Source organism: Clinocottus analis, unplaced genomic scaffold (assembly GCF_023055335.1).
Source record: "Clinocottus analis isolate CAN_PGR_092001 unplaced genomic scaffold, fCliAna1.0.p SCAF_63, whole genome shotgun sequence".
NCBI lineage: Eukaryota > Metazoa > Chordata > Actinopteri > Perciformes > Cottidae > Clinocottus > Clinocottus analis.
In genome coordinates this window covers 33,075-60,000 of record NW_027176222.1, presented here as the reverse complement: position 1 = coordinate 60,000, position 26,926 = coordinate 33,075, and the positions used below count along the sequence as shown (strand labels likewise).

At 45.4% G+C, this 26,926-nt stretch overlaps 1 protein-coding gene across 1 annotated transcript in view; it reads left to right on the top strand.

Annotated features, from left to right (window-relative positions):
- LOC137804774 (guanylate cyclase soluble subunit beta-2-like) overlaps positions 1 to 18,064 on the top strand; it is a 26,917-nt gene extending 8,853 nt beyond the window's left edge. Inside the window, exons 6-18 of the mRNA XM_068604154.1 lie at positions 559 to 731; positions 807 to 903; positions 1,374 to 1,477; positions 1,583 to 1,684; positions 2,205 to 2,298; positions 8,785 to 8,981; positions 10,523 to 10,646; positions 12,440 to 12,594; positions 13,419 to 13,604; positions 13,980 to 14,134; positions 16,389 to 16,570; positions 16,861 to 17,139; positions 17,889 to 18,064. Coding sequence (XP_068460255.1) covers positions 559 to 731; positions 807 to 903; positions 1,374 to 1,477; positions 1,583 to 1,684; positions 2,205 to 2,298; positions 8,785 to 8,981; positions 10,523 to 10,646; positions 12,440 to 12,594; positions 13,419 to 13,604; positions 13,980 to 14,134; positions 16,389 to 16,570; positions 16,861 to 17,139; positions 17,889 to 18,064 — 2,024 coding nt within the window. The remainder of the gene's footprint in view (positions 1 to 558; positions 732 to 806; positions 904 to 1,373; positions 1,478 to 1,582; positions 1,685 to 2,204; positions 2,299 to 8,784; positions 8,982 to 10,522; positions 10,647 to 12,439; positions 12,595 to 13,418; positions 13,605 to 13,979; positions 14,135 to 16,388; positions 16,571 to 16,860; positions 17,140 to 17,888) is intronic.
- The last annotated feature ends 8,862 nt before the right edge of the window (positions 18,065 to 26,926 follow it).

Sequence of the window (26,926 nt, the reverse complement as noted above, 5' to 3'; positions counted from 1 at the left end):
AAGCTGAGAGAAGTGCAGGAACTCAAAGAGTTTACTACATGGATTGATGAGATATTAAAGCAAAAGGTCTGTCTTGTACCTCTCGTCTGTGTATTATGGGTCAGCAGCCTGTGTCATTCAGGGTGTCAAGTAGACCTTTATTCTCAACCCTCCATACCGACGCACAAGGCCAGCTCTCAGGTGAGTACAGGGTCAACCCACCCGAGTCATTATTAGAAGAGGGAACGCTCAGATAGCGTGATGACACTGCACAGAGATCTGCAGTGTTTGTTTCTACTTGGTAAACACATGCAGGTCCCCGGCCACTACGATCTAGATGTACCGCTTCTGGACTGTTTGCTTCTTTCGTTCAAGTAAACCCAACTCCATTTCAACCTATTTTCTTAGGTGCAAGCTTTTTGTTTCTAAGCTGTTGTTTCAGAATCTGAGGCTGAAGTTCCCCTTTACCGATGACTCAGGAAGTCTGAACTGTGCTTTGCAGTCACATGTTCTGTATTTACCATTTACTACAAAAGTATATCTCACTAACTCCTGTCTCACTAACTAACCTCGCTGCAGGTATCCTTGAGGCGGTTGCCAGAGAGTTCTTTGATAGCGAAGTGACCATGGTGGTCCTGAACCAATCAGAGGAAGACGAACGCACTGGGAAGAAGGAGCATGTTGTGTTCCTGGTCACACAGACCAACCGAGCCAGCGAGACCAGCGACCAGGACCGGTCCAGTCTAAAAGGGGTGAGTGTCTGTGACTGCAAGTGCATGGTCTGTTTCTATCCCTATATTTCTAAATCTGGGCCCACCTGTCCCCAGGAGGCCTTCTTCAGAACAATGAGGGGCCGGAGGGCCTCACTGGCTGGGACCAAGAGCGGCTGGGACCTGATCAAAGCGGTGGTTTTCTCAGATAAAGGTCTAAATAGAAGTTCTGATTTTAAATATCCTGTGCTCCTGGACCTTTGCATTGTACAATGTCTGCTCAGAAGTATTTCACATAAACATCAAGTGAGAGAAGCTCCCAGCCGATGATGGATGAGATACGATCGGCATCCTGAGCTCTGTAGTTAGTGCAGACATGGCATTGATATCTATCTTCTCATTTCACTTGTAGAAAGATTGTATAATACTTTGTGACTGAAGACTGAATGTTCCTCCATGTGAGTTTTGTGTGTGGTAGCCACACGCAGAAGATCTTCAGGACTTGTGAATGTGAAGCTAGTTACCTATGTGCACTCTCAGGACAGAGCGGAGGAAGGCCACAACATCTTACAACACAGCATGAGAAAGAACACACAACCCAACAGCAGCAGAGCAACATTCTTAGTAATCCTGTTATGAGGGCAGCTTCTCTGATGGAACGGGTGCGTTTGATTTACTTCCCAGGGAGCCTCCCTTGCGGCTTCAGTCCGTGTTACCCGGACAGGCTGTGGGTGGAGGAGAAGGCCTTCTGCAATGCGTTTCCCTTCCATATTGTCTTCGATGAGGATGTAAGGCTCCATTGTCTTCCTTCTTTATCAAGCTCATTGGCAGACTTTTGGGTTCTGCTCGGCCCGTAAACCCCTGAGTCTTTGTTTCTGGTGTCCGTCCATCAGCTGAAGGTCAGACAGATGGGGGTGAATATACAGAAGTTCCTCCCAGGTCTCCGGGCCAGAGACGCGACATTGGACCAGAGCTTCACCATTATTCACCCACAGGTAAACATCCTCACAGAGTTCAGGTGTTTACCAACAGGGTTTGTGACTTTTTGAAACCGAGCAATAAGTATGTAAATTAAAATACACACAATGGATAACAGTAAAGAGTTGAATGAATAGAAGAGATTATTGGAAATAAACAGCCCTGACCTCACGACCAGGCCACTGATAGTTTTCTTAATATACAGTATATGATGTCTATATGTTCTTTTTTTTCTTCTTTTTTTGACCTATTTGCATTTCATTATTATTATTATAATAATAGACTTTGTGATTATTATTAATATCATGATCTCTATTCATTCTGTGTTGGACAGGAGAGGGACAGACCTTCACATCTTCTGTATGTCTGACTGTACATACAGTGACTGGCAACATGGCAGCTTTGATATTTCTTTAATAAATGTTATGCATGTTGCAGTTTGGTCCCACAGTTCATGTTTTGATGGGATCCAGATGGAGAACAGACGAGTTTAGTCGTGATCAGCTGACACCAGTTTCATGCATCTCTGTCCTCCAGGTGACCTTCACCATTGAGAGCATCAGGAAGTTCATCAACAGTCAATTTGTCTTGAAGAGTTGCAAAGACACACACACCACGCTGAAACTAAGAGGTGGGTTCTAATCAACAGTAACACACACACACACACACACACACACACACACACACACACACACACACACACACACACACACACACACACACACACACTGGAACCAATGAAGCTTCAGAAAAACAATTCCTCATGAGAACAACATCGGGGACTCTGGTGAACTGACTCCACCGAGCCGGTTCAGAGAATCACAGTATTATGCTTTTACCTCTCCGTCCTCTAGTCCTCTAGTCCTCTAGTCCTCTAGTCCTCTAGTCCTCTATGTCCTCTAGTCCTCTAGTCCTCTACTCCTCACCGTCCTCTAGTCCTCACCGTCCTCTAGTCCTCTAGTCCTCTAGTCCTCTAGTCCTCACCGTCCTCTAGTCCTCTAGTCCTCTAGTCCTCTAGTCCTCACCGTCCTCTAGTCCTCTAGTCCTCACCGTCCTCTAGTCCTCTAGTCCTCACCGTCCTCTAGTCCTCTAGTCCTCTAGTCCTCACCGTCCTCTAGTCCTCTAGTCCTCTATGTCCTCTAGTCCTCTAGTCCTCTACTCCTCACCGTCCTCTAGTCCTCACCGTCCTCTAGTCCTCTATGTCCTCTAGTCCTCACCGTCCTCTAGTCCTCACCGTCCTCTAGTCCTCTAGTCCTCTAGTCCTCACCGTCCTCTAGTCCTCTAGTCCTCTATGTCCTCTAGTCCTCTAGTCCTCTAGTCCTCACCGTCCTCTAGTCCTCTAGTCCTCACCGTCCTCTAGTCCTCTAGTCCTCACCGTCCTCTAGTCCTCTAGTCCTCTAGTCCTCACCGTCCTCTAGTCCTCTAGTCCTCTATGTCCTCTAGTCCTCTAGTCCTCTACTCCTCACCGTCCTCTAGTCCTCTAGTCCTCTAGTCCTCTATGTCCTCTAGTCCTCACCGTCCTCTAGTCCTCACCGTCCTCTAGTCCTCTACTCCTCACCGTCCTCTAGTCCTCACCGTCCTCTAGTCCTCTATGTCCTCTAGTCCTCTAGTCCTCTAGTCCTCACCGTCCTCTAGTCCTCACCGTCCTCTAGTCCTCTAGTCCTCACCGTCCTCTAGTCCTCTAGTCCTCTAGTCCTCACCGTCCTCTAGTCCTCTAGTCCTCTAGTCCTCACCGTCCTCTAGTCCTCTAGTCCTCTAGTCCTCACCGTCCTCTAGTCCTCACCGTCCTCTAGTCCTCTAGTCCTCTAGTCCTCACCGTCCTCTAGTCCTCTAGTCCTCTAGTCCTCTATGTCCTCTAGTCCTCTAGTCCTCTACTCCTCACCGTCCTCTAGTCCTCACCGTCCTCTAGTCCTCTATGTCCTCTAGTCCTCTAGTCCTCACCGTCCTCTAGTCCTCACCGTCCTCTAGTCCTCTAGTCCTCACCGTCCTCTAGTCCTCTAGTCCTCTATGTCCTCTAGTCCTCTAGTCCTCACCGTCCTCTAGTCCTCTAGTCCTCTAGTCCTCACCGTCCTCTAGTCCTCTAGTCCTCACCGTCCTCTAGTCCTCTAGTCCTCTAGTCCTCACCGTCCTCTAGTCCTCTAGTCCTCTAGTCCTCTATGTCCTCTAGTCCTCTAGTCCTCTACTCCTCACCGTCCTCTAGTCCTCTAGTCCTCTATGTCCTCTAGTCCTCACCGTCCTCTAGTCCTCACCGTCCTCTAGTCCTCTAGTCCTCACCGTCCTCTAGTCCTCTATGTCCTCTAGTCCTCTAGTCCTCTAGTCCTCACCGTCCTCTAGTCCTCACCGTCCTCTAGTCCTCTAGTCCTCTAGTCCTCACCGTCCTCTAGTCCTCTAGTCCTCACCGTCCTCTAGTCCTCTAGTCCTCTAGTCCTCACCGTCCTCTAGTCCTCTAGTCCTCTATGTCCTCTAGTCCTCTAGTCCTCTACTCCTCACCGTCCTCTAGTCCTCACCGTCCTCTAGTCCTCTGTCTTCTAGTCCTCACCGTCCTCAAGTCCTCTCCGTCCTCTAGTCCTCTAGTCCTCACCGTCCTCTAGTCCTCTAGTCCTCTAGTCCTCACCGTCCTCTAGTCCTCATCGTCCTCTAGTCCTCTGTCTTCTAGTCCTCACCGTCCTCAAGTCCTCTATGTCCTCTAGTCCTCTAGTCCTCACCATCCTCTAGTCCTCTAGTCCTCTATGTCTTCTAGTCCTCTATGTCTTCTAGTCCTCTAGTCCTCACCGTCCTCTAGTCCTCTGTCTTCTAGTCCTCTCCGTCCTCTGGTCCTCACCGTCCTCTAGTCCTCTGTCTTCTAGTCCTCACCGTCCTCGAGTCCTCTAGTCCTCTAGTCCTCTATGTCTTCTAGTCCTCTATGTCTTCTAGTCCTCTAGTCCTCACCCTCCTCTAGTCCTCTGTCTTCTAGTCCTCTCCGTCCTCTAGTCCTCTAGTCCTCACCGTCCTCTAGTCCTCTAGTCCTCTAGTCCTCTATGTCCTCTAGTCCTCACCGTCCTCTAGTCCTCTAGTCCTCACCGTCCTCTAGTCCTCTGTCTTCTAGTCCTCACCGTCCTCAAGTCCTCTATGTCCTCTAGTCCTCTAGTCCTCACCATCCTCTAGTCCTCTATGTCTTCTAGTCCTCTATGTCTTCTAGTCCTCTAGTCCTCACCGTCCTCTAGTCCTCTGTCTTCTAGTCCTCGCCGTCCTCTAGTCCTCTGTCTTCTAGTCCTCACCGTCCTCGAGTCCTCTAGTCCTCTATGTCTTCTAGTCCTCTATGTCTTCTAGTCCTCTAGTCCTCACCCTCCTCTAGTCCTCTGTCTTCTAGTCCTCACCGTCCTCGAGTCCTCACCGTCCTCTAGTCCTCTAGTCCTCACCGTCCTCTAGTCCTCTATGTCTTCTAGTCCTCACCGTCCTCTAGTCCTCTATGTCTTCTAGTCCTCTATGTCTTCTAGTCCTCACCGTCCTCTAGTCCTCATCGTCCTCTAGTCCTCATCGTCCTCTAGTCCTCTGTCTTCTAGTCCTCTCCGTCCTCTAGTCCTCTAGTCCTCACCGTCCTCTAGTCCTCTGTCTTCTAGTCCTCACCGTCCTCGAGTCATCTAGTCCTCACCGTCCTCTAGTCCTCACCGTCCTCTAGTCCTCTAGTCCTCTAGTCCTCTAGTCCTCTATGTCCTCACCGTCCTCTAGTCCTCTATGTCTTCTAGTCCTCTATGTCTTCTAGTCCTCTCCGTCCTCTAGTCCTTCAGTCCTCACCGTCCTAACCCTAACCCTAACCCTCTAGTCCTCTATGTCCTCTAGTCCTCTAGTCCTCTATGTCTTCTAGTCCTCACCGTCCTAACCCTAACCCTAACCCTCTAGTCCTCTATGTCCTCTAGTCCTCTAGTCCTCTATGTCTTCTAGTCCTCACCATCCTCTAGTCCTCTATGTCCTCTATGTCTTCTAGTCCTCTAGTCCTCTATGTCCTCTAGTCCTCTGTCTTCTAGTACCTTTAGTCCAGTCTATTCTAACTTAAACCTTTAGTCCAGTCTACTCTAACTTAAACCTTTAGTCCAGTCTAGTCTGTAACTTAAACCTTTAGTCCAGTCTACTCTAACTTAAACCTTTAGTCCAGTCTAGTCTGTAACTTAAACCTTTAGTCCAGTCTACTCTAACTTAAACCTTTAGTCCAGTCTACTCTAACTTAAACCTTTAGTCCAGTCTAGTCTGTAACTTAAACCTTTAGTCCAGTCTACTCTAACTTAAACCTTTAGTCCAGTCTAGTCTGTAACTTAAACCTTTAGTCCAGTCTACTCTAACTTAAACCTTTAGTCCAGTCTACTCTAACTTAAACCTTTAGTCCAGTCTAGTCTGTAACTTAAACCTTTAGTCCAGTCTACTCTGTAACTTAAACCTTTAGTCCAGTCTCCTCTGTAACTTAAACCTTTAGTCCAGTCTACTCCAACTTAAACCTTTAGTCCAGTCTACTCTCACTTAAACCTTTAGTCCAGTCTACTCTCACTTAAACCTTTAGTCCAGTCTACTCTCACTTAAACCTTTAGTCCAGTCTACTCTCACTTAAACCTTTAGTCCAGTCTACTCTCACTTAAACCTTTAGTCCAGTCTACTCTGTAACTTAAACCTTTAGTCCAGTCTACTCTAACTTAAACCTTTAGTCCAGTCTACTCTCACTTAAACCTTTAGTCCAGTCTAGTCTAACTTAAACCTTTAGTCCAGTCTACTCTAACTTAAACCTTTAGTCCAGTCTACTCTCACTTAAACCTTTAGTCCAGTCTACTCTAACTTAAACCTTTAGTCCAGTCTACTCTCACTTAAACCTTTAGTCCAGTCTAGTCTAACTTAAACCTTTAGTAATTTAAAGCCCGCTTCACAGAGACAGGACGTTGGAATGGAAGCAGGTTTCAGATCTTTTTTGGAGCTCTCAGGATATTCTGCCTTGGTTTTAATCCAGAACACCAGCAGAGTTGAAACAGACTTTTAGGTTTAATTTTTATTGTAACGTACACGTGAATCTTGACGTGTGTCAAGATGTTCTGTCTGAGGTTACGCATAGATGGATGTAGGTGATATGTTATTTTCACTCATTCTTTCTGTGCGACCTGGTACTAAGGAACCCACAGACTGGTACTAAGGAACCCACAGACTGGTACTAAGGAACCCACAGACTGGTACTAAGGAACCCACAGACTGGTACTAAGGAACCCACAGACTGGTACTAAGGGACCCACAGACGGGTACTAAGGAACCCACAGACTGGTACTAAGGAACCCACAGACTGGTACTAAGGAACCCACAGACTGGTACTAAGGGACCCACAGACTGGTACTAAGGAACCCACAGACTGGTACTAAGGAACCCACAGACTGGTACTAAGGGACCCACAGACTGGTACTAAGGAACCCACAGATGGGTACTAAGGAACCCACAGACGGGTACTAAGGAACCCACAGACGGGTACTAAGGAACCCACAGACTGGTACTAAGGGACCCACAGACGGGTACTAAGGAACCCACAGACTGGTACTAAGGAACCCACAGACGGGTACTAAGGGACCCACAGACTGGTACTAAGGGACCCACAGACTGGTACTAAGGGACCCACAGACGGGTACTAAGGGACCCACAGACTGGTACTAAGGGACCCACAGACGGGTACTAAGGAACCCACAGACGGGTACTAAGGAACCCACAGACTGGTACTAAGGGACCCACAGACGGGTACTAAGGGACCCACAGACTGGTACTAAGGGACCCACAGACTGGTACTAAGGGACCCACAGACGGGTACTAAGGGACACACATACTGGTACTAAGGGACCCACAGACTGGTACTAAGGAACCCACAGACTGGTACTAAGGGACCCACAGACTGGTACTAAGGAACCCACAGACTGGTACTAAGGGACACACAGACGGGTACTAAGGGACCCACAGACGGGTACTAAGGAACCCACAGACTGGTACTAAGGGACACACAGACTGGTACTAAGGGACCCACAGACTGGTACTAAGGAACCCACAGACTGGTACTAAGGGACCCACAGACTGGTACTAAGGAACCCACAGACTGGTACTAAGGGACACACAGACGGGTACTAAGGGACACACAGACGGGTACTAAGGAACCCACAGACTGGTACTAAGGAACCCACAGACGGGTACTAAGGGACCCACAGACGGGTACTAAGGAACCCACAGACTGGTACTAAGGAACCCACAGACTGGTACTAAGGGACACACAGACTGGTACTAAGGAACCCACAGACTGGTACTAAGGAACCCACAGACGGGTACTAAGGAACCCACAGACTGGTACTAAGGAACCCACAGACTGGTACTAAGGAACCCACAGATGGGTACTAAGGAACCCACAGACTGGTACTAAGGAACCCACAGACTGGTACTAAGGAACCTACAGACTGGTACTAAGGGACACACAGACGGGTACTAAGGGACCCACAGACTGGTACCAAGGAACCCACAGACTGGTACTAAGGAACCCACAGACGGGTACTGAGGGACCCACAGACTGGTACTAAGGGACACAGAACATCACTGGTCAGAATGAACATACTTCTAAATGCACCGTTACAACTTCTTCATAGTGTCATATTGATCTTTGGAGAACTCTGATGATAAGATGATCCTAGATGCACCAGTATACGTATGTAGCCCCTCGCTGCGCCTCACAGGACCACTGCTCCTCAATCAAGGATGAGTCAAATGCAGAGAAGAATTTCCCCAGGGGGATTAATGAAGTGCATGTTTTTTTGTTTTTTTTTATATAATATATTATGTTGAACATTGTTGCTCCTGGATGGCTCAGAGCCAACACAATTAACTCAACTTTTGATATTTAAGTACAGTAAATATCAGATACTTCAAGACTTTTACTCAAGCAGTATTCTAAAAGGCGACTTTTCCTTTTACTTGAGTCATTTTCCAGCAAGGTATCTTTACTTTTACTAAAGTATGGCTTTTAGGTACTTTATCCTGAGGGAAAGTGAGTAGGCCTGTGGGTTCCTGGGAGCGCCTCAGCCACTGAGCTCATGTTCCTACGGCCTTCTCTGCATTAGCTAACCTGTCTTCATCCGTACAGGTCAGATGCTGTGGATGGAGTCTCTCGGCTGTATGTTGTACCTGTGTTCTCCGAAGCTCCGAAGCCTTCAGGAACTTCAAGATGTCGGCCTCCACCTGGCCGACCTGGCCCAGCACGACGTCACCAGAGACCTGGTCCTGCTCAACCAGCAACGGCTCGCTGAGATGGAGCTCACCAACCAACTGGAGAGGAAGAAGGTAGGGCACATCTACAAAGACCAACTATCTAGCTTTTAATCTGGGTCCAAAGTGCAGCATAGTAATAAAAGTAGTAATAACACTGAGCCCACCTCAGTTCATTACAGCCACCGTTTGATGGAAAGGTCCCTTGGTCTCTTTTCTATACTGACCTCTAGACAATAGCTAGGATCCCTTAATAAAAACATGAAGACGTTTTCTGCTGATATCAAAGCTTCCTCAAGAAGAAAGGTCTTGGCTGGTCCTCTTTAAATAGCATCAGTTTACTTTACTGTGTAAAGATCACTGGTGTCTCCTTTAACTACAGCACGTAATGAAATGTAACTTTTGTTTATTTATTTCATTTTAAATGAGTGCAGTAACGTGTTTTATCGGGGGCCTAAAAGAGACGGATCAATAGGATCATGTTTTTTTTGTTATTAGTATTCATTTTTGTTGATCAGCTGTGTATATAAGGGGACCGGAAGGTTGTGTCTCGAGAGGGGTTTTTGTTTTGGGGTGACGTGACACTGAGGACACGACGACGCGAGCTGTCAGCTGCAAAGGGCCTGGACGGCGACCGCCACGCGATTTAACTTGGGTTTTGGGGAGCGTTATGCGAACGAACAAAGGATTAACAACAGTTAATCCTTTGTTCGTTCTGTTACTTAGTTAGACATAGTAACAGTGATTGAATCTGATTTCTGGGTCATGTGGTTCTTTTGTTTGTTTGTCAACATATCACACTTTATTACTGGCAGATAATAATAATAATAATAATAATAATAATAATAATAATAATAATAATAATAATTGTCCTTCAAGTAGCGAAGTACTTTTCTGTCCAGAGACACTAAGATGTGACTGGACAATCTGCCGACCTGCAGTCGTCACTGGGGAGAACTTCTGCTTCCCTCTGAAATCAATATCACCTTTTTTCCAACTTTTAGTTATAAAAGCAAATTTGGTGATCCCTATAATCAGCTAAAATGTAGTTTAATGCTTCGGTTTATCAGTTACTTCATAAAATACTGTCTTTTTTAATCTATTTGTCTTTTTGGTCCAGTAAGAAAACCCTTTTCCCCGTCACAACCCGGCTCCAAGGCTGCGACAAAGGAGGGAGACAAACGAGCAGCGGCTAAACTAAACAATTTATTCTCAACAATCACAAAATCCCACAAATAGAACCAACTCAAATAAAGGCAAAGGATCAAAGCCACAAATCAAAAGATAACTGGTGGCAGAGTCTCTGGACTTGAAGAGCCCCCTTGCTACCAAACGCAGACAGTCTTGCATCGCCAGGCCACCCCAACCCAGGTGTTCCTCGTCCAGGCTGACGACGCTCCAAAACCTCACCTGTAGTAGATTTAAAACAGTGACACCTAGAGTCCTGGAGGAGGAGGGTCGTCACAGCGCTCTGCTTTGTATGAGGGTCTGTTTCACGGTCAAATGAGTGTGCATTTTATGTGAACAAAATACAAATCTAGGATTGATACAGCAGTCGTGCTTCTTAACAGGAAGGGGAATATTAGTCGTCGCGTGTTTATTGCATCCGTCTGTAGGAAGAACTGAGAATCCTGTCGCAGCACCTGGAGGCTGAGAAAGAGAAGACGGAGACTCTGCTGTACGCCATGCTGCCGCGCCACATCGCCAACCAGCTGAAGGACGGCCAGAGCGTGGAGGCGGGTCAGTCTGCCATCAGGCCAGCTGTCAATCTCTACGAGTCTCTACGAGTCTCTACGTGTCTCTATGTGTCTCTACGAGTCTCTACGAGTCTCTACGAGTCTCCACGTGTCTCTATGTGTCTCTACGAGTCTCTACGAGTCTCTGTGTGTCTCCACGTGTCTCTACGAGTCTCTACATGTCTCTACGTGTCTCGACGTGTCTCTACGTGTCTCTATGTGTCTCTACGTGTCTCTACGTGTCTCTACTAGTCTCTACATGTCTCTACGTGTCTCTACATGTATCTACATGTCTCTACGTGTCTCTACGTGTCCTCTCTCTTCCAGGAGACTTCCAGGAGTGCACCATCCTCTTCAGTGACGTGGTGACGTGTCTCTACATGTCTCTACGTGTCTCTACGTGTCTCTACGTGTCCTCTCTCTTCCAGGAGACTTCCAGGAGTGCACCATCCTCTTCAGTGACGTGGTGACGTGTCTCTACGTGTCTCTACATGTCTCTACATGTCTCTACGTGTCTCTACACGTCTCTACGTGTCTCTACGTGTCTCTACGTGTCCTCTCTCTTCCAGGAGACTTCCAGGAGTGCACCATCCTCTTCAGTGACGTGGTGACGTGTCTCTACATGTCTCTACGTGTCTCTACGTGTCTCTACGTGTCTCTACGTGTCTCTACGTGTCTCTAAATGTCTCTACGTGTCTCTACATGTCTCTACGTGTCTCTACGTGTCTCTACGTGTCTCTACGTGTCCTCTCTCTTCCAGGAGACTTCCAGGAGTGCACCATCCTCTTCAGTGACGTGGTGACGTGTCTCTACATGTCTCTACATGTCTCTACGTGTCTCTACGTGTCTCTACGTGTCCTCTCTCTTCCAGGAGACTTCCAGGAGTGCACCATCCTCTTCAGTGACGTGGTGACGTGTCTCTACATGTCTCTACATGTCTCTACATGTCTCTACGTGTCTCTACGTGTCTCTACGTGTCCTCTCTCTTCCAGGAGACTTCCAGGAGTGCACCATCCTCTTCAGTGACGTGGTGTCGTGTCTCTACGTGTCTCTACATGTCTCTACACGTCTCTACGTGTCTCTACGTGTCTCTACGTGTCCTCTCTCTTCCAGGAGACTTCCAGGAGTGCACCATCCTCTTCAGTGACGTGGTGTCGTGTCTCTACATGTCTCTAAATGTCTCTACGTGTCTCTACATGTCTCTACGTGTCTCTACATGTCTCTACGTGTCTCTACGTGTCCTCTCTCTTCCAGGAGACTTCCAGGAGTGCACCATCCTCTTCAGTGACGTGGTGTCGTGTCTCTACATGTCTCTAAATGTCTCTACGTGTCTCTAAATGTCTCTACATGTCTCTATTTGTCTCTACGTGTCTCTACGTGTCTCTACATGTCTCTACGTGTCTCTACATGTCTCTACATGTATCTACATGTCTCTACATGTCTCTACGTGTCTCTACGTGTCCTCTCTCTTCCAGGAGACTTCCAGGAGTGCACCATCCTCTTCAGTGACGTGGTGACGTGTCTCTACATGTATCTACGTGTCTCTACGTGTCTCTACTAGTCTCTACGTGTCTCTACACGTCTCTACGTGTCTCTACGTGTCTCTACATGTATCTACATGTCTCTACGTGTCTCTACGTGTCCTCTCTCTTCCAGGAGACTTCCAGGAGTGCACCATCCTCTTCAGTGACGTGGTGTCGTGTCTCTACATGTCTCTAAATGTCTCTACGTGTCTCTACGTGTCTCTACGTGTCTCTACGTGTCTCTACGTGTCTCTACGTGTCCTCTCTCTTCCAGGAGACTTCCAGGAGTGCACCATCCTCTTCAGTGACGTGGTGACCTTCACCAGCATCTGCGCTGCCTGTGAGCCCATCCAGGTCGTTCACCTGCTCAACTGCATGTACTCTAAGTTTGACCGGCTCACCAGCGTTCATGACATCTACAAGGTGCTCGTCTGCTCCACAGGAGCTGATGGTTATAGGTTGTGGTGACTTTTTGTTGACGCGGTGAAGCTTTTGTGATTCTGTTAAATCTTTCTGTCGTCTCTCAGCATGTGTGCACTCTTTATGTTTAGAGTGGAGGAGATCAGAAACTGTGTTTCAGGAGTCTGGACGTAATCTGGTGGTCGCAAGGTTCCTGACACAATGAACACAGTTGCAGTTTATATTTACTGTTGTGTCATCACAAATCTTTTTTTTAAATTCAAAATGAACCGTGATTTATCTCTGAGGTTATTCATTAAATCTGAATCCTTTACGAGTCCCTGCTGAATCTCATGAGGTTCAGTTTTTAATACCTGCTCACGGTCAAAGCCACCAGTTATCTGTTGGAGACTTTCCTCCAGATTGACGTTAAAATCAGCCGTGACCTATTTACTCAAATCACATTCTTTTAATACTTCCTCAACTTCCTCATAGAAACTGCTATTTCAAGAGGGAGGCCAATAAATTACAATAAGTGAGAAAGAAGTTTGTTTTGATAAAATGATATGTAGACCTATACATTGCAAATCCTTCCACCAGTCCACTGGAGTTCATCTCTATCTCTCACACCACTCTCAGATCCATCCGTCGCTCCTGTAAACGTTGTAACTTGGCTCTGTTTTTGCTGCTGATGGAGTGTTTTTGTGGAGCCGGGTCTCAGATAATCAAGGAAAGTTTTAGTTGGAATCAAGCAAAAGATGATCACTTTTAAATGTATTACTTATGTTCAGATGCCCAGCGAAGAGAGCTTCAGCTGACTTGAAGGTCCAGTAATTGATCAATGTCATTATCAGTTATGTGATTGTCTCAATGTGTCTTTCTCGGCCCTGAAGGTTGAGACTATTGGGGATGCGTACATGGTGGTGGGAGGCGTTCCAGTCCCGACAGGAAGTCATGCTCACAGAGTGGCAAACTTTGCTTTAGGCATGAGGATAGCGGCCCGAGAGGTCCCCAACCCTGTGACAGGCCAGCCCATCCAGGTCAGGAGTGTGAATAGCTCAGGAACCGTGTTCTTGAAGGCTTGATCCTTGTTTACGGACATCTGGTCCATGTATGTCATGATGAAGAGAGATGTGGTGCCTTCCTGTTTGGGCCTACAGACAGACCGCCTCTACACTAGTACAGCAACTGAACAGAACCCTTCTGTATACATATATATATATATATATATATATATATATATATATATATATATATATATATATATATATATATATATATAATACACTTCAAGACTTTTAATCTTTACAAGCTGGCAGTCTGAAGCTTTTCTGATGTCAGAGTTGCAACAAACTTTAAAAGTTATTCAACACAGGAAGTCCCACCTGCTGACATGGTGTGTGTGTGCGTTCCAGATCCGTGTGGGTCTGCATACCGGTCCGGTGCTGGCCGGCGTGGTGGGGGAGAAGATGCCTCGCTACTGTCTGTTTGGAGACTCCGTTAACACGGCCTCCAGGATGGAGAGCCACGGAGTCCCTGACCACATTCACCTCAGCAACTCCACATACAGGTGTGTGTGTGCGTGTGTGTGCGTGTGTGTGCGTGTGTGTGCGTGTGTGTGTGTGCGTGTGTGTGCGTGTGTGCGTGTGCGTGTGCGTGTGCGTGTGCGTGTGCGTGTGTGTGTGTGTGTGTGTGTGTGTGTGTGTGTGTGTGCGTGCGTGTGTGTGTGTGCGTGCGTGCGTGTGTGTGTGTGCGTGTGTGTGTGTGTGTGCGTGTGTGTGTGTGTGTCACACCGAGAGCTATCTGTAACAGAGTCAGTACTTTAATTCCCACAACAGTTTATTTTATATTGGCAAAAATCACAAATACAAGATTATCCTCGGAGAGCTTTACAATCTGTACACATGACATCCTGTCCCAGAACCTCACATCGCATCAGAGGGAAAACTCCCCAAATAAAGAAAGTAAATAAAAACTAGGCTGGGCAAAGTTGAGAAAAATAACTGATTAATCACATTATGTTTCTGCGATTAATCTCATTATGCGCTAAATTCAACAATAATATAAAAACTAGTATATTGCAGCTTTTATTTCAAAGTAATGTTATCAGAACAATATAACAGCACTCTGGAGCAACAGCAGGTTAACATACATACATATATAGTTTATACATCTGTTTTATTTATTTATGAACAGGTACTGTTCAGTAGTAAGGGTCCCTGTGAGGGACAAACCACTCCTTCTTTGGTCCATGTTCAGTAGTAAGGGTCCCTGTGAGGGACAAACCACTCCTTCTTTGGTCCATGTTCAGTAGTAAGGGTCCCTGTGAGGGACAAACCACTCCTTCTTTGGTCCATGTTCAGTAGTAAGGGTCCCTGTGAGGGACAAACCACTCCTTCTTTGGTCCATGTTCAGTAGTAAGGGTCCCTGTGAGGGACAAACCACTCCTTCTTTGGTCCATGTTCAGTAGTAAGGGTCCCTGTGAGGGACAAACCACTCCTTCTTTGGTCCATGTTCAGTAGTAAGGGTCCCTGTGAGGGACAAACCACTCCTTTTTTGGTCCATGTTCAGTAGTAAGGGTCCCTGTGAGGGACAAACCACTCTGTTGGAGCCAAAATGGGATTTATTATTTGAGGGACGCACTGGGTGAATGTAGTTCTTTTATTTGAACACAGGGTGGCACATTCACTTCTAGAGGGCATAAAAGGAAGTGCCAGGTGATGGGAACAGGTGTGTGTGTGGATGGGAAGCACAATAGTTTTTTACCGTGCTGGTGTCAACCTGCTGATGTGTTCTAGTTGAATAAATGGACAAATGATACACATGGACCTGGACATTGAATTTGTTTATGGCAGAACACGCGTCCGAACGTGTTCTCCCGTTCACCCACCTAGTGGCTCTAACCTGAAACATTGGTTAAGGTTGGTGCCTCTAAAGAAGTAGAGAGTAGGGGCATCAGCAGGGCCACGGCAGGAGGCAGGACCGGTTCCAGACACAGCCATGATCCATCGTGTCTGTGTCTGGAACTGTGTCCATATTCAGTTAAATATTAGTAATGTTGTGGAAGTGATTAAGATATTTTTTGATGTCTGAAGGCGCTGGACATTGCTGGGCTGTCTTGGCTGACACGCCTCTTCAATGTCACATGGGGGTCAGGAACATTGTCAATGGAGGCCGGGGTGGTGGTTCCCATCTTCAAGAAGGGGGACCGGAGAGTGTGCTCGAACCATCGTGGCATCACACTGCTCAGCCTCCCGGGAAAAGCTTATGCCAGGGTGCTGGAAAGGAGGCTCCAGGGTGCTGGAAAGGAGACTCCAGGGTGCTGGAAAGGAGACTCCAGGGTGCTGGAAAGGAGCTCCGACCGCTTGTTGAACCTCGGATTCAAGAGGAGCAGTGCAGATTACGTCCCGGTCGTGGACCAGTGGACCAGTCTTTCTTTTGAACCCTGAGGCATTTAGCAGAGGGAGAAAGCGTTAGTGGGGAAACTCATGTCACCAAATGAAGTCCAGAACAAACAACAGGGAACACTTAAAGAACAAGCCTCAAAGTGGTGTTTAAATGTTAAGAGGAGGCCAAACATACGGCTCTCTGCACCGTGTCCAGTAGAGAGAGCTGCACAGATGTCATCGGACCTCCCGTCTCTCTTGTTTGGTAAAAGTGAATCTTGGTGTGCACAGAGCAGCTGACCTTCTTTGGAGGTGTAAGATGTACAAAAAGAACAGCGGAGGGTTCTTAAACAGTGACCATACATTCGGCTGAATTGTTCTCCATGGAACTCAACTCATGTCTCTTCTTGTTCTCTTGTGTCCCTCGACCCTCGTCAGTGTGTTGAAGGATGCAGGTTTCAACATACAGGAGCGCGGGCAGATCGATGTGAAGGGCAAAGGACTGATGACGACTTACTTCCTGTTGGGGAACCTGTTGCTGTCTGAAGACAGCATCATGGGAAGAGAGGTGGGCGGGGCCTTTCTTTACAGGGAGGACCTTTGTGGACAGAGCGAAAAAGGTAAGGAACAAAAAAACAGGAAAAGAAAAAATGCCGTACATGTCAAATTCATTTGTTAGTTAATACAAACTAAGAACTATTATTCATGCTAAATAACAAAGAGAGTTGTTAGGTTATTCAGAAATGTGAGGTCATCCCCATATAAACGTCACTCAGAAGTATTCATAGGAAGGGATCAGATAACTCAGGTTAAAGATTCTCAATGTCTTGTATTGAGGTGGCAGCTGGAGCTTCAAGATCCGTAGACAATCCTTAAGGTTCCAATGTCCCTAGGTCCCCAGCTCCCTAAGGTCCCAACGGTCCCAATGTGCCCAAGATCCCAATAGTCCCCAAGGTCCCAACGATCTCAACAGCCCCCAGGGTAATGTCCCCAGGTCCCCAAGGTCCCAACGGTCCCAATTTGCCCAAGGTCCCAATGATACCCAAGATCCCAATGATCCCCAAGGTCCCAATAATCCTCAAGGTCCCAATGGTGCCCAAGATCCCCAATGGTGCCCAAGATCCCCAATGTCCCCAAGATGCCAATGTCCCTAAATCCCCAATGGTCCCAATGTCCTCAGGTTCCCAAGGTCCGAACGGTCCCAAAGTGCCCAAGATCCTAATGGTCCCCAAGGTGCCAACGCTCCCAAAGTTCCCAACGGTCGCAATAGTTCTGTTCTCTGACTCCTTGTATAATGACAGCGGCGGCATAGTGGTCTGTAGCGGTCTCCATTATTGATGTCACTCCTTGCCCAAAACGTGCCACTGATCCTCCCCCCGATGACTTTATAATGGGGGAAACTGATGTTTCTGGTGATGTTGCGAACGTCACTCAAGCTCGGTGGTGGACATTTTTTTAAATGTCACTATAATGTGAAAAAAAGTATCAACAGGGGCTCAGACCCCACAGTCTCATCTAGTGTCAGGTGGAACGGTAGCCTATGAGAAGCCAGTGGAGGTGCACAGGCAGACTGTATAATTGGTAAAAGAGTGCATCCACTGTGAATGCAGTGAATTCATCCATATAGACAATGTAGAGACACAACTCTCTCTCGTAGTTCTGCCAGGGATGAAGTCGAAGCTCTTTTTCTTTTTTTAACTCAGCAGCACGGTGACATCTAGTGGTTAGAAACATGTATGGCAGCCTTTAAGGCCTGAGCCCACAGGTTTCATCTGTGAATCATTCAGTATTTCTGGATATTACATCGATGAGAAAGAAACGCGATGGCTAATTCAATATGTTCATGATGGTGTGACTTTGAAGGGACGTATGTGACAGACCGTATGTGTATATCACGCTTCATTAAATACTAAAAGTAAACAAATCTCTTTCATTTAGAGTCTGTACTAAGAGACACGGGCTCCGATGGAGCCGTTGCCCCCAACCCAGGCAGACCAGACGCTCCGGCTCCCTTCGCCTGGGACATCACTCCTCCGTTTGAGACTGAGAACCACAGCTCCACCAGCTCCACCAGCTCCACCACAGCCACCAGCAGACTCTGTGTCTTATTGTGACTGAGAACCACTCAGCCTCTTTCAGCTCAACGTTATCTCAGCTCCTTTACAGGACAGAGAGCTGCTAGTTAGATCACATGAGCACTAGCGCAACAGGACTGCAATGCACTGACACTGTTAAAATAAATATCACTGTTACTAAATATCACTGTTACTAAAATCACTGGTATTAAATATCATTGTTACTAAATAACAGGGACAAAGATATACACTTTTCAGTAGAAAGAGCCTTATGGATACATACATATACATATGTGCATACATATGAAATGCTTCCTGACGTTTCCTCTGAACTTCTTACACACACATAAAAAGCTTTATTTTCTTCCATGCTGTGCATATGCTCACACATGCACTAAAGAAATATTGTTGATATTGCTGCTTCAAAATGAAAGCTTTTACATAACAAACCAAGTGGAGAATTTTGTTATGAATAATTTATAGGACAATCTGTTTATCGCAGAAGTAATTAAGTAGTGGAGTTTTTTAGTGGCCGTTTATTAATAAAACAGTCTCCTGCAAGTGGAGACGTGTACTGTTCAGCATATCAGAACACTACTAATGACACTGTAGAACACATAGTAGTACACATGATGAAGAAAGTATGACATGTTCATCCACGTGTCACAGCGTGGCTTTAAAGGGACAGCAGCGCTACATTTTACTAAAAGAAGGCCTTTGTGTTCACAAAAAGAAAGTTTGACATCTGCTTTGCAAAGAGGACATATGCCATTTGTTCATATATTTCAGCGCTCATGCTTTTAAGTATTTCTGCATACTATGGAAAAAGTCCTTCTGATCGAAACGAGATACAGATCAAATATAAATTATGTTACATTTCATTTAGCTGACGCTTTTATGAAAAACCACTTACAAGTGAATAAACCATGAGAACAAACTTAGAAAAACAAGAATCAAGAAAGTACAATTTCTTCAAGAAAGTTAAACTGCGCAGTGTGATCAGTCAGTGCCACAAAGTCTCAAATATATCATTGATGGAAACCAGCCTCACTGGCTGGTTCACACCTCTATTGAAATACAAACGCTAGTATGTATTTAAATACATTTATAAACTGCCTAACTGCATGCTGGGTCATCCTGTGAAACTCTGTTGCGACGAAGTATCATAATGTGTGGACAAGCTTTACCCAGCATGCAGTTTGGCGGTGTAATTTTATAAATGTGCCACCTTCACTGAAGTTGTTACTCTGTCACGTAGCGACCGCTGTCCTGAACTCTATTCTATGAAAATATTGCTGCCAGCTGAGGAGTGGTTATGATCTTTATACAAAATGACATCCCTACATTCCCCTGGGTCTCTGTTCAGTACACAGAGTTAGCTTCCTGACTCTGTGTACTGGCCAGTGAGCGGCAGTTGTCAACACGGGAAAAAATACCGTAAAAACCGCCAGAATCATACTAAATTCCTTGATTTGAATGTATTCAACGTGACTGAAAGGAGCTCTCAGCCTGTGGACTTTGTGTCAAGCTCCGCCTTTCCTTGGACTTGTCATTTCAGGTGTCCGTCGACATTTTGCTTACACCTACGCTGTAAAAAAAACCACTTCGTGCACATCGGGCCCCGGTTTTTCGTACCTGGTTTATTGAGTTAGCTGGATCAGTTTGAGGATAAGAAAACGTAGATCAGGCTTTCGAATCATTATAGCAACACATGGTCTGTATTATGAATAATGTATACATACTGATCCGCCCATACCCACATTCAAACTCCCAGTTATGTGGTTGTCTACACACATACATGAATATACACATATATAGTGCATGACACGCACACACGATGCATACATCCTTATAAGTATCTATTCATTTGTATACTACTGCGAGCAGGCACATTTAAATAAATATAACCTGATTGATTTGGGTGATGGGGCACTTCAAATTAGCGATCCATTTCCTCAACACTGACACATTTACTTGTTATTATATATATATATATATATATATATATATATATATATATATATATATATATATATATATATATATATATGTATTTCAATCAGGAGAGACTTGTTCTGAATTAACAATGCATTTATTACGTTTGACATAACCATGAATAGTGCAGAGTCTTTTTTGGCGATCGGACTCCATCCTGAACCAGGATAAACAGGGGCAGTGACCTGGAGTTCTGACTCGGCAGAATCCCCCTGGAGTCCGGACACTGGTGGAGGTGGTGGAGAAGAGAGTTGCTGTCGTCCAGCGATGACTGAGGATTAAGACTGGCTGCTGCCTGGTGGTGACTGGGGTGGAGGAGGGTCGCCTGTGTTTGCTGAGAACGACAGCTGACAGCAGCAGAGCACACATTTAAACTTTGACAGCAACGATATGATTGGCTTAGAGACAGTGACGCGTCTGGTTGATTCCTACACGGGGACGCCCCCCAGCTCAGCTGCTACGTCATGCGGTTCAACAGAGATAAATGAATAACCCGCAGTGTAGGGTCTTCCTTCATGAACTACCGCTGAAGCTCCATTGAGACTTTTCTCCCTTCTGAAGAGGAGCGAGCATGCTGCGTTATCCTGAGGACGTCTGGTTAGAATGAAGGAGAGCGTTTGAGGGAGGATCCACCTTCAGGGAACCGACGTATCCTGTAGTCCATCATGTCATTAAGTTCAGCTGGAGAACAGGACATTTGATGGACTTTGCTGAACCAGGTACGAGGATCAGGGCCCTGGCTTCATATGAGCCGAGAGAGAGAGAGAGGGAGTGTGTGTGTGTGTGTGTGTGTGTGTGTGTGTGTGTGTGTGTGTGTGTGTGCACAGTGAGTGGCCCTCTCCAAAGTGCTGATCCCACACTGGAGCATTCAACCTACGCAGCAAAATAGGTTTATTGGCCAAATGTACAAACTTTTCAAACTCAAACTTGCCTGTTGTCGTTGACATAAGTACGTGCATGACAGGACGCTGCGTCATTACCAGACAATGCATGTAGTCCATATCAAGAGTAACCAGTCACTTTAAGTTACAACATGACAAAACAATCCAACAAAACTGCGGCACTTTATCTATCTATCTATCTATCTATCTATCTATCTATCTATCTATCTATCTATCTATCTATCTATCTATCTATCTATCTATCTATCAGAAGAAGAAACAATAAAACAACACTCTTTCCTTTCCTGTTTCCTGTCCTCTCTTCCCTTTAGTCTATTTTCTCTCATCCACTTCCTTTACTCTTCTTTCTTTCCCCTCTTTCTTTTCCTTTTCTGTTTCATTTCCTCTCTTTTCTTTCCTATCTTCACTTTCCTGCTTCCTGTCTTCTCTCTTGTTTCATCTGTTTCCTGTCCTTTATTTTGTTTCCTCTGTTCCCTGTCCTTGCTTTCCTTTCCGGTTTCATTAACTTTCTTTCCTTTCCTCTCTTTCAGAATCAGAATCAGAAACTTTTTATTGCCACGTGAGTAAGTACAAACGAGGAATTTGAACAACAACAGACAACAGCAGCAACAACAGAGAACATTTAACTATACAAGAAAAAGTATAAAATAAAATTTGGATAAACAAGTAATAAGTAAGTACAAAGTAAGTAAATAAGTAAGGTGCAGTAAATATGCAGTAAATAATTAGCGATACAATTAAAAAATAAGAAATAAAGGTAGCGATCAATAATAATAACAATAATAAGAGTAAAGGTAAAGTAAAGTGCACGGATTGAGGTTATGATTATTGAAAGTGACAGGTGATGGTTAAAGTGGCGAGTGACTATGAATGTGTGGAGGGATGTGCAGGAGAGAGAAGGGAGAGGAGGGAGGGAAGGAGAGGAGGGAGAGAAGGGAGAGGAGGGAGAGGAGGGAGAGGAGGGAGAGGAGGGAGTGAAGGAGAGAAGGAGAGAAGGAGAGAAGGAGAGAAGGGAGAGGAGGGAGGGAAGGAGAGGAGGGAGAGAAGGGAGAGGAGGGAGAGGAGGGAGTGAAGGAGAGAAGGAGAGAAGGAGAGAAGGAGAGAAGGGAGAGGAGGGAGGGAAGGAGAGGAGGGAGAGGAGGGAGAGGAGGGAGAGAAGGGAGAGGAGGGAGAGGAGGGAGTGAAGGAGAGAAGGGAGAGGAGGGAGAGAAGGGAGAGGAGGCAGAGGAGGGAGTGAAGGAGAGAAGGAGAGGAGGAGAGGAGGAGAGAAGGGAGAGGAGGGAGGGAAGGAGAGGAGGGAGAGAAGGGAGAGGAGGGAGAGAAGGGAGAGGAGGGAGTGAAGGAGAGAAGGAGAGGAGGGAGAGAAGGAGAGAAGGAGAGAAGGGAGAGGAGGGAGGGAAGGAGAGGAGGGAGAGAAGGGAGAGGAGGGAGAGGAGGGAGAGAAGGAGAGGAGGAGAGAAGGAGAGGAGGGAGAGAAGGAGAGAAGGAGAGAATGGAAGGTCCTGGGGGAGACAGAGTCAGTCAGTGGACCTGGTTCTGTTGATGAGCCCGACTGCTGCTGGGTAGAAACTGTTAGTGTGGCGGGAGGTCCTGGTCCTGATGGACCTCAGCCTCCTGCCAGAGGGAAGGGACTCCAACAGGTGGTGTCCAGGGTCAGAGGGGTCGGCCTCAACCTTCCCGCCCGCTTCAAGGTCCTGGAAGCAAACAGGACCTGGAGGGACGGCAGATTGCAGCCAATCACCTCTCAGCAGAGTTGATGATGCGCTGCAGCCCGGCCGTGTCCTTGGCAGTGGCTGCAGCGTGCCAGATGATGATGGAGGAGCAGAGGATGGACTCAATGATGGAGGAGCAGTGGATGGACTCAATGATGGAGGAGCAGAGGATGGACTCAATGATGGCGGTGTAGAAGTGCACCATCATTGTCTTTGGCAGGTTGAATTTCTGCCTCAGGAAGAACGTCCTCTGCTGGGCCTTCTGAGTGATGGAGCTGGTGTTCAGCTCCCACTTGAGGTCCTGGTGATGATGAAGCCCAGGAAGAGGAAGGACTGCACAGCGTCAACGGGGGAGTTATGCAGGCTGAGGGGGGCGGGTGGGGCTGCGCTCTTCCTGAAGTCCACAACCATCTCCACTGTCTTCAGAGCGTTGAGCTCCAGGTTGTTCTGGCTGCACCAGGTCACCAGGTGCTCACTCTCCCACCTGTAGTTTCCCTCTCCTACGGCGTTTCAGTGCATGCGTTAAGGTGAGCGCACCTTTGACAAGAATGTTCAGAAGTTCAACGGAGGTTAAAAAAGTTGGAATTAGGTGCGCGGGAGTTGTTCCCCTGATGTTCATGAGCTCATCTCTGGTGAAAGAAGCCCAGGTATTGCAGCAGAAAACAGAGTTTAAGACGAAAACAACAAAAAACAATGAGCACCAACACACCGAGGCTGCCATCTGCGGCGCCATCTTGATTGATTCCTTTTCTCTCTTCCCTTTCCTATGTTTCCTGTCATCTTTTTTCTATTCTTTCCTCCACTTCCTTTACTCTTTTTTCTTTCCTCTCCATATAACGTCAAACCAGATTCCGCTTCAGGGGGAAGAGGACTCAAGTCACCAGAAGCATCAGTGAGGAGCAAGTTGAGTTTGCATCACTTCAAACAACTCAATAAAGTAATATAGTGCTGTCAAGCGATTAAAATATTTAATCGCGATTAATCGCATTTATGTCATAGTTAACTTGTGATTAATCACATTTTTTTTCATTTTAATGCTCTTAACATGAAAAAAAAATGAAAAAGTGGATTGTTTTGCTTTATGCAAATGTTTTATTTTATTGAAAAACACTGGCAAAAAAACAACTGGCAAACAGGGTGGTTAAAAATACAATTATAAAATGCACATTTCAGGTAAACGAGAGAGACAGAGAGAGAGAGAGAGAGAGAGAGAGAGAGAGAGAGAGAGAGAGAGAGAGAGAGAGAGAGAGAGAGACAAGCATAGCAGTCAGGCTTCGTAGGTCCTGTCGTTGGATGTGATGTGTATTACATCACTAGATCCTCGTCCTCCACAGTGCTAACAGGCTACATGCAGTAGCATCATTTAGCTTTGGCTGCAGTGAGTGTGTTCTTGGTTGTGGTGTCCATGTGTTTCTGTCTGAAGTCATCCAGTGTCTGGCTATGACGAGGGGGCGCAGAGTTAGCATCAGCTGTGTGCTCGTCCATCCAGTGGTATTTCAGACTGGATAGCTACGATGGTGCTAGCTCAGCTCACATGACAAACGGCTCATAGCACTTCGGTCAAGGGAACCACGTCTTATCATCCATGTTGCCGTATCGCGCTCCCCATTCATTTCAACCCGTAACGTTAGCCTATCTTCCAAGCGCAGACAGCGTGCTATTGTTTTGCTTCCGGTTGAGCTACAGCCGGTGTTAAAAAATAAAAATGCATTAACGGCGTTAAATAAAATTGAAGGCGTTAAAATTGGTTTGCGTTAATGTCGTTAATAACGCGCTAATCTGACAGCACTAGTAATAATACGATGTGTTCACCACACACACTCAATAAAGTCTGAACCAGTGAGTTCTCCTGCTAACAGACACACGTTTTCAACTTCACGCTTCATAATGAAACTGACTTCACGCTTCATAATGAAACTGACTTCACGTTTTATAATGAAACTGACTTCACGCTTCATAATGAAACTGACTTCACGTTTTATAATGAAACTGACTTCACGCTTCATAATGAAACTGACTTCACGTTTTATAATGAAACTGACTTCACGCTTCACAATGAAACTGACTTCACGCGTCACAATGAAACTGACTTCACGCTTCATAATGAAACTAACTTCTCGTTTTATAATGAAACTAACTTCATGCTTCATAAAGAAACTGACTTCACGCGTCACAATGAAACTGACTTCATGCTTCATAATGAAACTGACTTCACGTTTTATAATGAAACTGACTTAACGCTTCATAATGAAACTGACTTCTCGTTTTATAATGAAACTAACTTCATGCTTCATAAAGAAACTGACTTCACGCTTCATAATGTAACTAACTTCATGCTTCATAAAGAAACTGACTTCACGCGTCACAATGAAACTGACTTCATGCTTCATAATGAAACTGACTTCACGCTTCATAATGAAACTGACTTCACGCTTCAGAATGAAACTGACTTCACGTTTTATAATGAAACTGACTTCACGCTTCATAATGAAACTGACTTCACGTTTTATAATGAAACTAACTTCATGCTTCATAAAGAAACTGACTTCACGCGTCACAATGAAACTGACTTCATGCTTCATAATGAAACTGACTTCACGCTTTTCAATGAAACTGACTTCACGCTTCATAAAGAAACTGACTTCACGCTTCATAATGAAACTGACTTCACGCTTCATAAAGAAACTGACTTCACGCTTCATAAAGAAACTGACTTCACGCTTCAAAAAGAAACTGACTTCACGCGTCACAATGAAACTGACTTCATGCTTCATAAAGAAACTGACTTCACGCTTCATAATGAAACTGACTTCACGAGTTACAATGAAACTCACTTCACACTTCTTAATGAAACTGACTTCACGCTTCATAATGAAACTGACTTCATGCTTCATAATGAAACTGACTTCACGCTTCAAAAAGAAACTGACTTCACGCGTCACAATGAAACTGACTTCATGCTTCATAATGAAACTGACTTCATGCTTCATAAAGAAACTGACTTCACGCTTCACAATGAAACTCACTTCATGCTTCATAATGAAACTGACTTCATGCTTTTCAATGAAACTGACTTCATACTTCATAATGAAACTGACTTCACGTGTTACAATGAAACTGACGTCATGCTTCATAATAAAACTGACTTCACACTTCATAATGAAACTGACTTCACGCTTCATAATGAAACTGACTTCACGCTTCACAATGAAACTGACTTCACGCGTCACAATGAAACTGACTTCACGCTTCATAATGAAACTAACTTCTCGTTTTATAATGAAACTAACTTCATGCTTCATAAAGAAACTGACTTCACGCGTCACAATGAAACTGACTTCATGCTTCATAATGAAACTGACTTCACGTTTTATAATGAAACTGACTTAACGCTTCATAATGAAACTGACTTCTCGTTTTATAATGAAACTAACTTCATGCTTCATAAAGAAACTGACTTCACGCTTCATAATGTAACTAACTTCATGCTTCATAAAGAAACTGACTTCACGCGTCACAATGAAACTGACTTCATGCTTCATAATGAAACTGACTTCACGCTTCATAATGAAACTGACTTCACGCTTCAGAATGAAACTGACTTCACGTTTTATAATGAAACTGACTTCACGCTTCATAATGAAACTGACTTCACGTTTTATAATGAAACTAACTTCATGCTTCATAAAGAAACTGACTTCACGCGTCACAATGAAACTGACTTCATGCTTCATAATGAAACTGACTTCACGCTTTTCAATGAAACTGACTTCACGCTTCATAAAGAAACTGACTTCACGCTTCATAATGAAACTGACTTCACGCTTCATAAAGAAACTGACTTCACGCTTCAAAAAGAAACTGACTTCACGCGTCACAATGAAACTGACTTCATGCTTCATAAAGAAACTGACTTCACGCTTCATAATGAAACTGACTTCACGAGTTACAATGAAACTCACTTCACACTTCTTAATGAAACTGACTTCACGCTTCATAATGAAACTGACTTCATGCTTCATAATGAAACTGACTTCATGCTTCATAATGAAACTGACTTCACGCTTCAAAAAGAAACTGACTTCACGCGTCACAATGAAACTGACTTCATGCTTCATAATGAAACTGACTTCATGCTTCATAAAGAAACTGACTTCACGCTTCACAATGAAACTCACTTCATGCTTCATAATGAAACTGACTTCATGCTTTTCAATGAAACTGACTTCATGCTTTTCAATGAAACTGACTTCATACTTCATAATGAAACTGACTTCACGTGTTACAATGAA